At 45.7% G+C, this 12,283-nt stretch overlaps 1 protein-coding gene across 5 annotated transcripts in view; it reads right to left on the bottom strand.

The window, feature by feature from the left end:
- Window positions 1-10,148, bottom strand: part of P2RX1 (purinergic receptor P2X 1) — a 36,770-nt gene extending 26,622 nt beyond the window's left edge. For all 5 annotated transcript variants that reach the window (XR_013348288.1, XM_077836842.1, XM_077836843.1 and 2 more), the window contains exons 1-3: window positions 9,885-10,148; window positions 1,019-1,166; window positions 141-212 (exon numbers count right to left, since the gene is read on the bottom strand). Coding sequence is in view for 4 of the 5 variants with exons in the window: in XM_077836842.1 (XP_077692968.1) it covers window positions 141-212; window positions 1,019-1,166; window positions 9,885-10,021 (357 nt within the window). In the remaining variant the exon portion in view is untranslated. The remainder of the gene's footprint in view (window positions 1-140; window positions 213-1,018; window positions 1,167-9,884) is intronic.
- Window positions 10,149-12,283: the final 2,135 nt, after the last annotated feature.

Here is a 12,283-nt window from a genome sequence, read left to right as displayed (position 1 = left end):
GGAATTTTAGGCAAATATTTGGGGCGAGGGGGAGAGTGAAGAGGCCTGATTTTTCCCCCCTGAATTTATTCACCCATCCCTAATAAACCTAAATTAAAAAAAAAACAAAATCCCTGCAAATATAATACAATTCTATTTACCTCAGGGCAAATATCCTGCTTCTGTCCGCGGGTGATAATGACGTTTGTCATCACCACAAAAGAACTGTCCCCCTACAAAGAGGAATGTGATCAGGTCAAAGGTGGAAACTTATTTTCAAGTGAGTCATCATAGTGGGGCAGGAGAGTTACTGGGCGAAAGGTGTTACTGTTATGCAAAAATCTTCCATCTGACTGTGGCCCAGGCGGTAAACAACCACCGCCTAGAGCACATACTGGCAGAGATGGTCAGGCTGCCCGTCCTTCCTCCCTCAGGCAGACTCATCCTTAACCCTCCTACCAACACCGCTACTTTAAAGACTTAACCAGATGGTTGCTCGTGAGAGGCAGGCAGTCTCTCCCATGGATAGCAGAGATGCTACAAGGGGAAGCAGTAGGAGGAAATGGAGATAAAATATCACCCAGCCAAATAAGGAGATGAGGGACAATGGGGCCAGCAATGACTATCTGTGATGTTCTGTCTCCTGGGGATACATCATTTTGGGCTACTGATGGATGTTCTGCCTCCCCAGAGCCCCATCAGTTGTTTGGACCCCCTGCTTTGGAGAGGGGACAAAGAGCCCCCTATAAATAGGAACTAGTCCTGAGCTGACGGTAACTTGTAGTCTGATTTTTTTCAGAGGTGCTGATCACCTTCAGTTCCTAGTGACCTTAAGGGAAGTGGCAGATGCTCAGGACCTCTAGAAATACGACCTTGAGTGTGCTGAAGAACAGACACCCTTTCAGACAGTGGTAGCCTAGGACATGCTGCCAATTCACAGAGAAGGCTGCAGAGCTGTAGAGTCATTTGCTGGTTCCCTCTCCTCCGCAAGGTGCCAATAAAGGACAGTGATTAGAAAAAAGCCCTCCCTCCTCCTTACCTGAGATGGGAATACATAGTCGGCCACGTCCCAGACGTGTGGGCCTATCCCACTAATGTTAGTAACAGTTAAACCTTTGAGCTTCACCGAGACCGAGCTGATGATGCCGTCCTGTGACTGATAACCCTTCTCATAGAGGAAAACCCACCTAGGCAAACAAAGTCATTCAGATGAGTTACAGAACATCACATTCATTAGGAGTACAGTGGGGTATCTGTTTTTTGTCTAGTTACCAGTTAACAGGATGGAGTAGACGTAGAATGGGCTCCATTTGCAGAATGGGAAAAACACAGATATTCCAGAAGGAGGAAGCATAGTGCAGTGGTTGAAGAACTTTAAAGTGTTTGGGGACCTAGTTCTGTTGCTCATTCTGCCACTGACTCCTTATGTGACCTTGGGCTTAACCAAGTTGCCTAAGTTTTCAAGCGTGGCCTCAGTTTTTTGGGTCTCCCACTTCAGAAGCCAAAGGCCTGATTTCCAGAGGAGCTGAGCATCTCCAACACTAGGTCTGTGATGGCCCTAGCCCCTCTGAAAATCAGGCCCATGTGGCTTCTGAAGTTTGACACTTTCTGAGGCACTCCAAAGTAGAGGCCATGCTAGAAAATTTGGTCCTTAACCGAGTCTACGGGCTTCAATTTCCACATCTACAAAATGAGGGTAACAAAACTTACCCATCTCACAGGAGTGTTGTGAGTCTTAACTCAGCCATGTTGGTAAAGTACTTGAAATTGTAGATGGAAGGAGCTATAGGTAGATTTGAAAAGTATTATTACTGAGTTATTTCTGTGCAAACTATCTTGAAATATATTTTGAAGTTCCTGGTGGGGAACAGGAATTGGTTCAGTTCAAACAGAAACCACCCTGAAACAAAAACCCACTCAAAATTTGAACCTAACCCAAACCAAACTTTGGTGTTAAAAAAACCTACCATTCATTTTTGCATGACCCTGTGAGTCCTGGTCAGAGCTTGGACCAGAACCACGAACAGCTGAAATACCTTCAAGGAAGGTTGTTTTGAGAGACTTTTCAGCCAAGTCTCACACACTTGCAGTTGCTGTATTAATGTGTTGCAGATCTTGCAAGTCTAGCTCACACAAGCAAGTCTACTGATTCCACCGAGGATACTTTCATGAAGAAGGGTTGCAGGAATAGACCTAAGTCAGAATCCATATCTTGAAGGCCTTTCAAGCTCTTCCATAGCCTGTTTCATCTATCGGCCTCAAAGTGCTCTACAGAAACAACTTGTTCAGCCTTACTACACCCCACAAAGTGGGGAAATATCTCCTCTCCCTTTGCAAAGATTGTAAAATTAGTAACTGAAAAATCTAAGGCAGCCAGTGTGAAAGTCAGAAATAGAACCTACAGTCCTGAAAGTCCTAACTTATAGTTATCTTTTCTAACCACTTGCTAATTCGACCCCCACCCCCTTAAATTAATGTCACTGTCTCCAGATTTCAACAAAGGCACAAAATGTGTGATAGTTCCATAAAGAAAGAGATCTTCAAACTGAAATGCATGTTCTTTCCCTATGTGAATTCAGCAGCTTTTGCTGAGGGCATGGGTTGATTTTGCCAGCAGTTAGCCACAATCTAGTTTGTGCAGGGGGGTGGAGGCGTCTGCTTGAATTTCTCTGCTCTTAATCTGAATTTGACCTCATGATCAAGAGTGTGACGGAACCCTCTGCCAGATGAAATTAAATCAGAGCAACATTTAATGATCTAAACATCGCCCTTCCCCACAGTGCAACATGTGGCTGGTGTAACTCAGGTTAATGATTAGCCAACACATCTCAGCTGACAACTGGCAAGCTGAGGATAGTGGCAGTAAATTATGTTAGTTAGTTGTCTAAATAGTAGTTTACAGATTACTTTATGAACGGTTCATCACATTTATATGGCCATTAATACTTTCAATATGGCCAGATTTTGACATTAATTAGCCTATTACGTGAACAAACTGTCTTTTAATTAACTCTGTGAGAAACTGTAAACAAGGCCAGATGACCATTTTGGGTTGAAATCCAAGACTTCTTGGAATCATCCACGTAAGAGTAGGTCAGACTAAAAAAGGAGAGATCTGGTTTTCATCCGCTGTAGAATGTGGGCATGGATCCCACTAGCTCTGGCATGCAAAGTGAGTGTTCTGCTGGGGGTGTTTTCTAGGAGAGCTTAGAGCCATTAATGGTGAACATCGGTCATTAGCTGCGGCAGGTGCCTGTAATTAGCCACATGGTGAAGGCAGCACAGGACATGTCCCAGGCTGCGCTCAGCTGATTAGTGTGTGGTGTTAATAATGGGTGAATTTCATCCCTTCTATTTGTGGGCACCCTGACATTTCTTTTGCTGAGGGAAGAACTGCCTGGTAGTTTAGGGGATTGGCAATGAAATATAAAGCCCCTAGGATGCCACTTCAAATCCAACCCTAATGCATTTAACCTACACCCACTGAGGGTGGCGCGGTGTCCCCCTGTAGTGGTGGCTGGGCTGTATATAGAGGTTGATTAGCCTGCTACAAACATGGGTCTTCTATCTCAGGAAGTAGAGACTCATGGTTTTCGATCCAGAGATCCCTGGTTCAATCCCTGCTGCCAACGACCCACCCAGGAGAGGGATGTTACACCAGCAGTAACTAAAAGGCTGTTGGGTGGCCTCCACCAAATGAGACAGTGGTCTCAGCCTCAGCCCAGCTCCCTGCAGACAGACGCCGAAGCAAAAATTCACATGCATCACCAGAGTTTCCCTTTTGCCATCTCAAAACTACAGCCATAGCAGGCTGAAGAGCACCAAGTTTTTAGCAGAGAAGCCAAGAACAAAGGGCCTGCTTCTATGAGAGCCTCCAGCAAGGTGTTGTGCCCCTTCAACTCCCATTGACTTCACTGGGAGTTGAGGGCACCCAGGGCCTTAATGAGCACAGAGACTGAACTGCCCTCTTAGCCCGGCAGCTGGCTTCTCCAGTTTTAGAGCGTTGCTGGACACTGCAGGGAGCAAAGTGGCTGGGAAAACTAGTACTGCAGCTGTGGCTGAGGTATTTCAGCAGTTCCCAGTGTGTCACATGTAACGCATTCCCTATTGAAATAAAAAGGAAACGGATTTAACAAAAGAAGAGATGACCCTGGTGCCTAGAGAGAGACAGTGCAATACCCATAGCCCCAGAGCATTAGGCAGGTCTGCAATACCTGCCCCTCATTAACTGAAAGGTAACATTCCCACAGTGACAAAGGACATTCCCCAGACCTGAAGAAGAGCTCTGTGTGGCTTGCAAGCGTGTCTCTCTCACCAACAGAAGTAGGTCCAATAAATAAAAGATATTACCTCACCCACATTGTCTCTCTAATAGAGCTAAAATGATGCTCTCTGCCTACTGAGTCAGAGAAAGCACCGCTTCTACAGGGCCAGCTCTACCAGATTTAGTAATCACCTGTGCAGCAACAGCTTTAGTGCCTGTCTGCTGCCTAGACCCATTGCAGCATGTTTCTGGGGGCTAGATGAGAAAGTGACTGTGGGCCTGTCTTGCAATTTTTCTAGGCCAGTAGATGCTCAGAGCCAGCGTTGACCTGCTTCAGTAGATGGCGTTTTACACTTGGACTAGGAACCTAATGCCATCTGTAGCCAAACAGAAGGGAAACAACAAGAATGCCTTGGTTGTGCCAAAATCTCCAGCCCAGGTTTCCTAAGCTTGCCACCATAGCTGGGGTGCTTAGGCAAATAACTGATGGATCCTAGGCAAATGAGTGAGCCTCCCAGTTCTTACTGCCTGCAGAACTATTTGTGGAAGGCCATTTTTAAAAGACCTTTTTCTAAGTGTGTATATGGTGGGGGGAAGGGGTTGATTTTTGAAAATGAGCCTTCCTGGCAGAGGCAGCAGCTGGGAAGCCAGAGGGAATTGAGACTTGTGGTTCTTGCATATTTTACTGGTGAATATATATATATTCCAAGATTCTCCCAGCAGTAGAAGAACTGCGTATCACTCTCTAGCATGGCTGGGACCCACTGGAAGTATGGGAAGAAGAGTCTTATTGGTAACCAGACTTGTGTTTTAGTTTCTGGCATAGGATTAGACAGTTGGAGGTCTGAAACTGATACTTTTCCCTGTGTGTTCCCAGGCTAGACCAGGGAGTAGAGCGTTGTCTGCATCTTTCCCTCAGCATCCCCAGCCTGGAGTTTTCATCAAATGCCGATGCAATGAATATGCACATAGACCTCAGTGAAGATCAATGCATAGGGCATATTTACCTAGGGCAGCTAACTGGCATTAACTGGGGTCAATCTTATTCATATACACCTTGAACAATGTGCACATGTGCAGTAGACCAGGTAACAGTGTTATAGCTTTTGCAGTTCTCTAACTGCTTCCCTCTTCAGATGTTCATTGAGCAGAACAAGGCAATTTATTGAGTGATCTATCCCCTGTTGTCCGCTCCCAGCATCCGGCAATCAGAGGCTTAGCCATCTTGGCTAATAGGCATTGATGGATTTATCCTGCAGGAACGTATCCATTTCTTTTTTGAACCCAGTTATGCTTTTGGCCTTCACAACCTCCCCTGGTAATGAGTTCCACAGGTTGGCTGGGCATTGTGTGAAAAAGTACTTCCCTTTGTTTTAAACCTGCTGCCTGTTAATTTCTTTGGGTGACCCCTAGTTCTTGTTATGTGAAGGGGTATAAAACACATCCTTATTCACTTTCTCCACACCAATCACGATTTTATAGACCTCTATCATTTCCGCCCTTAGTCATCTCTTCCAAGCTGCACAGTTCCAGACTTTTCAATCTCTCTTCATGCTTTGTGTGTATATAAAAAGATCTTCTACACTTTCCACAGTATGCATCGGATGAAGTGAGCTGTAGCTCACCAAAGCTTATGCTCAGATAAATTGGTTAGTCTCTAAGGTGCCACAAGTTCTCCTTTTCTTTTTGTGAATACAGACTAACACGGCTGTTACTCTGAAACCTCTCTTCATATGGAAGCTGTTCCATACCCCAATCATTGTTGTTGTTCTTCCTGAAAGCTTCTTGGGGCAGGAACTGTCTTACTAGACATGTACAGCACCCAGAACAATAGGGCCCTGATCTTGGGGCCTCCTAATGCTACTGTACTATAATAACTTCCTCAATATTTGGAGATGCTCAGATTGAGGATTTGGGTTCAGATCCAGCTTGCTAAGCCTCACTGTTGCTGGGGCTGGCTGGAACAGGATGCGTCGTATCTGTACTCTGTACATACCAAGACAAACAAATGATCATTTTTTCACATGGTGTATGCTAACGCTCACTTCCTTCTGAACCCTCTCATTGGTAAAAGAAACCCCAGTAGGACAATGAGAGGGAAAATACAAATGAAATATCATTACAGTCTCACCATAGTTGGAAAAGTCTTTGCATGTAAACTTGTCAGATTAGAAAAACCCACAGACCCATGCAATAATGACTGCATGTACTTGGGGTGCATTGATAACTCTATCTTAGGATGTACATAGATAAAAATAGGGTAGAGGAAGCTACAGAGACATAAAGCTGCCTCTGTTTTTGTCAGTGGGCTAAACTCCAACTTTGCTTCTAGCATGAGAACGTACAAGCCCTGTTGCTACTGAAAACTAATAGACTCACAGACTTTAAGGCCAGATAGGACCACCTTGGTCATCTAGTCTGACCTCCTGCACACTACAGGCCACAGAACCTCACCCACACACTCCTGTAATAGAACCATAACTTCTGCCTGAGTTACTGGAGTCCTCAACTTAAAGACTTCATGTTACAGAGAATTCACCATGTACACTACTTTAAACCTGCAAGTGACTCATGTCCCATGCTGCAGAGGAAGGCGAAACCCCTTGCTCTCTGTCAATCTGACCCGGGGAAAAATTCTTTCCTGACCCCAAATATGGTGATCAGTTAGACCCTCGGCACTTCAACAAGACCAGATAGCCAGACACCTGGGAAAGAACTCTCTGTAGTAACTGAGAGCCCTCCCCATCTAGTATCCCATCACTGACCATTGGGGATATTTGCTACTAACAGTCGCACATCAGCTACATGCCACCATAGGCAGTCCCATCATACCATCCCCTCCATAAACTTATCGAGTTCAGTCTTCAAGCCAGTTAGGTTTTTTGCCCCCACTGCTCCCTTTGGGAGGCTGTTCCAGAACTTCGCTCCTCTGATGGTTAGAAACCTTTGGTCTAATTCCAAGCCTAAACTCCTTTAGGTCAAGTGGAAACCGAAGTTTCTATCTCTGCTATCAATGACCACTACAGCTGAGAATATGCAGCAGTTGGTGTCATTACGATAACATTTCTTCCCAGAGGCAGGCAGGATCCCCAATGCCATAATAATCGCCCAGCAAACTGTTCTTCAAGAGAATGGACTCATTTACATATTAAATGTAAAAATAACCCTGCCTGGCAAGCTTGCTTTCAAAGATTAAAAAAAAGTCTAACTTCCTCAGGCTTGTTCATTAAGGGAGAATATAGTTATTTGATCTGCAGAAAGCTGGGGAAACAGGGGAAGGAGCTCTTTCAGACAGATAGCGCAGCTGAGATGCTGAGCACTTGTGGCCATTAGCGCCTACAGTACGTGTAATCTGGCATGGCAGAGATGGCCAACACAGTCCACAAGCAAAAGTCTTCCACACAGAGAAAGAGCTTTTCTCCCAGGCCTGATGTTGGAGTCAAACAATTTTCACCCTTCTTAAAAAAAAAGGGGGGGGGCAGGGAGGGAGCGAGGTAGAATTACCCTTCTATCCATGTGGCAGCCATTTTTATTGCCTGTGCAGCCAGCATATCTTCGTTCGTGCCTTTATTGCACCTACCCGCTGAAGTTTTTAAAAAAAAAAAAAAAAAAAAGGACTCTGGATTCTGGCTTTGGAGCCACGGCACAGGCTTTGCTGCCTGTTTCTCTCCAATGTTTTGCAGGCCATATTCCCCTCCCCAACTCCTCTGGTTTGCATTCACCCTGGATCCCTACACGGAGACTGAAGCTATCCTGTTCTGCAATAGCCCTACAGCTCAGATTTGAAGGTGGGGCTAGTCAGAAAAGACTGGGGCAGGGAAGGACCGACCCCCTCTCCCCTCCCCCCCCCCCCCCCAAAAAAAAAATCTGTGAAGCGATATTTCTGTTTTTCCGTAGAAAGTAAGTTTTTTCAGCCACTTTCCAGAAAGCAAATTTGGTGATCCAGGGCCTTAACTGTCCCAATGACAGCAATTACTGTTCTTACCACCATCATCCCCCCGGTTGTGAGGCTGCTGCCCTGCCTCTAAGCAATGATTGTTTGGGGATAAACGGGATGCACCCGCTGCCCCTCCTGCAAATGCTGCTAATTGCACATCCACAATGAGAGTTAAACAAAGCCAAGCGCCACCCACAGTCCTAGAACCTTCTCCTAGAAACCCTCTGGCAAGTATTTCCTGGGGGAATTGAAGTCCATCTTTAGGGCTTTGCCCATCTTCAGCGTACGTGGGGGAAATCAATATTGTTCCATCACTGAATACACCTCACCGGATGCATCCCCACTGGCACAGAGAGGTGCAAATAGCTATGGGAGCAGGAGGTGACCTTCTACTCCCATTCCACCATTGCAGCCTGCCTTCAAGGCTCCCATCCTAGAAGGGCAGTTTAAGTTCCTCTGGATGCTCCTCAGCAGCCTCACCAGGAGAGGCTGCAGCTGATGTGCTGAATTTGCCATGCCCCTTATCTGGCCTGCCCCGAGATGGAGGCTGGTGCAGTGACTTTACTGCCTACATTAGTGTATTTCAGTGTCTGTGGTGAATCATGTGCATGCTCTGTGGTGAGATTGTTCAATAGGTGGCGAGGCTCACTGTGCAAACGGTGCAGAGATTCTAACCCCTTTTTGAAAAACCCCCAGTGCCACGCTACAGTTTGATAGCTGCCTGCGGGCGGCCAGTTCAGTAACAGTTTTCAAAAACAAACTTGTGCTGAAAACTTCCCAGGCAATTCAGGGCACATGAACTCTTCCTGCAAGATCCTTCTGCAGCTCTAAACACCCCGGGTCACGCTGTGCCTTTCAGTTTGTCAGGCGCTTTAGACATGTTTGCTTTATTTACTCCCTGTTTAAAACAGTTTCTGCTGAGCTCTAGCTGCCTTCGGGCCCAGCCTCAAGCACAAACAAAGCAAAGCAGACATTTGCGCCTTGCTCTTTTGGAAGCACCGGATCCCATGCTCATTGTTTAACCCATAGGCTGGCTTTACCTCCCTCTTGGGAAACAGTACCAGAGAGAGAGGAAATGTCTGGCCTGATTCCCCTCCACTCCTCCTCCCTCTTTCTGCCGCTTGGGTCTCACAAATTACAAAGCTTAGGGTTAGGGTTAATATAATGAAAATAGTAACAGCAGCAGGCATTGAGGGCCTGAACAAATGACTTAGTGGGCTTTGGATCAGGCCCTTATAGAAGGCCTTTCCTCTAGTGAGCTTACCACAATTTATGATGTTTACATACTGGGATTGTTACACTCATCACTGACATGCAGCCACCTCTGGGGTTTAACACAGCAACTATTTAACAGTGCAGTGCAACACTGCTCAACATACGGCTCAGGGCAAAGTGAATACTGTATCCAGCTGAAACTGTTGGGAGACTGTATGGAGGCAAAATATAATTACCCACAACATTAGAATCTAGCTAATGCCCCTGCTCAGGGTGTTTAAGGATCATAAGCGACAGGGCCTCAGCTGTACTAAGGGGGCCAAACAGAAATTGCAATAGCCAAGCCAAGCAAGAACTGACTGTGTGGCAACACTAGCACTGAGCTTAATGGCTGGTCAGCAGGTCTAGTATCTGAAAAGTTCGGAAGAGCTGCTGTTTGGAATTTCTCACTGAAGTGAAAGGCTATGTAGAAAGCTAGAAAAGCCTTACCCTATGATGTATCCAAGGACCACAAGCTGGATCAGCCGGAAGATGAGTCCCACTTTCTTGTTGTTTACCAGCACCATCCGGGGGGTGTCATATTCAAAGAAGAAGGAAGCAGCTTTCTCCCTGAGCTTGAGCCCCATGGCTGATGCAGCGGGACTAATGCTCTTCTATGCAAATGCCTAATCCCAAACCAAACACAGGCTTTGTCCCTTCTGACTGTAGTGGGTGGAGCTCCTCGATACAAGAGGTCAAGTCGTCTGTTTGCACAAAAATCTACCAGGGTTTCCCTCTGCACATCTGGTTCCTTCTCAGCGAGGGGATGGAAGCTTGCGCTTCCTATATGCTCACCTCTGCGTGCACAGTACACTCAGTGTCTCCTTAGATGGTCTGGGGGTGGGGATGTGTGGGTACGTAACAGAAGCATACAGCCCAGGCTATCCGGCAGCACAGGAACTGCAGCACAACACTGGCAGGATGGGTTAACACTTACAAAGCATTTGGACAATGCAGAGTGCAATGTAAGGTGCTAAGAGTTACTATTCGGATTGCTCTGACTGGGGCAGACCTTCTGGCAGGAACAGCACATTGCCATATATAATTTCTCAGGAAGGTGAAATCATCCGAGGGTAACAGAAATTGCCTGTTTGTTAGCAAAAAATGGAAGTTGTGCAATCAAGAAATGTGGTCTAGGTCAGTTTGTAGATTGCTGTGGTTTACTGAAAGTGCATGGGACCCTTTCCTATTGTACGCTGCTCCCCCAAGCAACTGTATACTGGGAAATAATGTTTTTTCCTGTGGGTGGTTTTTTTTTGTGGTCTTCATGATTACAGCAGGTGGTGCAGCTTTCTGGTAATTCACTTGCCCTCCAGAGCCCAATAAGTCACTCTCGTCTACAGTTCTGTTCTTTCTTGGCATTAGTTTTGCACTGGGAGGTCAAAGGGGGAGTCACGAACTCAAAGCAACAGCCTAAGGGAAGGAATTCGGATCTGAATGTTTGGTGGGGTTTGCATCCAAGGGTTTCTCTTGGGCCATCATAGAGATAAGGGCCAGCCACAAAGTTTGGATTAGCACTTTCCCAAAGTTTGGGTGTGGGGCCGATCAGATTTGGGATTTAGGTTTGGGCCTATCTCTAGCAAATATGGTCATTTCAGTAAGGTTATAAAGGGATTGGCTATGTCCAGGAATAGGACTAGCAACAGCTAGAGGGCTTCATAAATGTTAATTAACTGCCTCACAATACACATAGGATGTGGGTAGCTTCCTCATATTATAGATGGGCAGGGACCGTCTTTTTGTCCTGTGTTTGTACATCACCTAGCACAACGGGGGTGCTAGGCCATGACTGGAATACCTAAGTGCTATGGTAATACAACCAATTAATAATAATACTGTAAATGGGGAAACAGAAGCTGAAAGACCATGGAATTTGCCAAGGATAGAGAGGGAGAGAATCCATTAAAGACAGACTAAAAACGTAAGAGCACTTGGTTCCCAGACCTGGAATCAGATGAATATCTTGCCTAGTTTATTGACAGCCATTTCCAACAACCCTAGCTACTAGAAATAGATGTAATCTAACCTCTCACTCCTCCAGCCTAATGCAAACACTCCTGAACTTTGGGAGAGGTTAGATCCATAGCTAAACTGTATGACTCAGGTGTGTCTCTAAAGAGATGGATTTGGAAGGTACAAGAATATCAGATAAGACTGTGTAAACTAGGAAAGGTACACTTAAGAAATCCCCACGAGTTTCTGATTTGATTCCACTCCACCTGGATTCACAGCACTTTTCACTACTAATTTTTGGTTCAGATACATAAAGCAGAATCCAGATAAAATTGTCATGGTTCACATCAGAAGTTTGCACAACGGGGAATTTCACTTGTTTTCAACTCAAATCCCATAAAATCAGCCGAGTTTAGCTCAGTAGTGGGAAAACTTCAGTGAACCATTGTGCAAACTTCAACTATGTTTCAAGCCTGTAAATTTAACCCAAATCCAGACAAAGATTTTAGGTTTCATTGAGAGCATTTGGAACAATTCTGATAGTAATCCTCATGCTTCAGGACACATTCTGGGGGTCAGGAAGCTTTCCTGGTACTCAGATATTAACAGGGCCAGATTCTTGCATCAGTTGCATAATGGGGCATCTGGGGATGCTCTCTGTTTGGGAATCCTTGGGTGGTGTAAACCTGGTGTAGCCAGATCTATGGTGCCTGGTCCTGACTCCCTTAGGACAGAAGCTGTTTTGGGGTTGTACCAGGGAGAAAAAGGGACATAGCCAAGTCTTCACTCTGGCTCTTCTTGTCTGGTGGAGGCACATTGGGACTGTGGGGAGAATTCCAGGTGGAACAAGATAGAGCAGCATCTCTGTGATGCTGCTGTATCTTGTTCTGAGAGAC

Source organism: Eretmochelys imbricata, chromosome 17 (assembly GCF_965152235.1).
Source record: "Eretmochelys imbricata isolate rEreImb1 chromosome 17, rEreImb1.hap1, whole genome shotgun sequence".
Lineage (NCBI taxonomy): Eukaryota > Metazoa > Chordata > Testudines > Cheloniidae > Eretmochelys > Eretmochelys imbricata.
The sequence above is the reverse complement of the archived record's forward strand: the minus strand, read 5'-3'. Positions and strand labels throughout refer to the sequence as shown.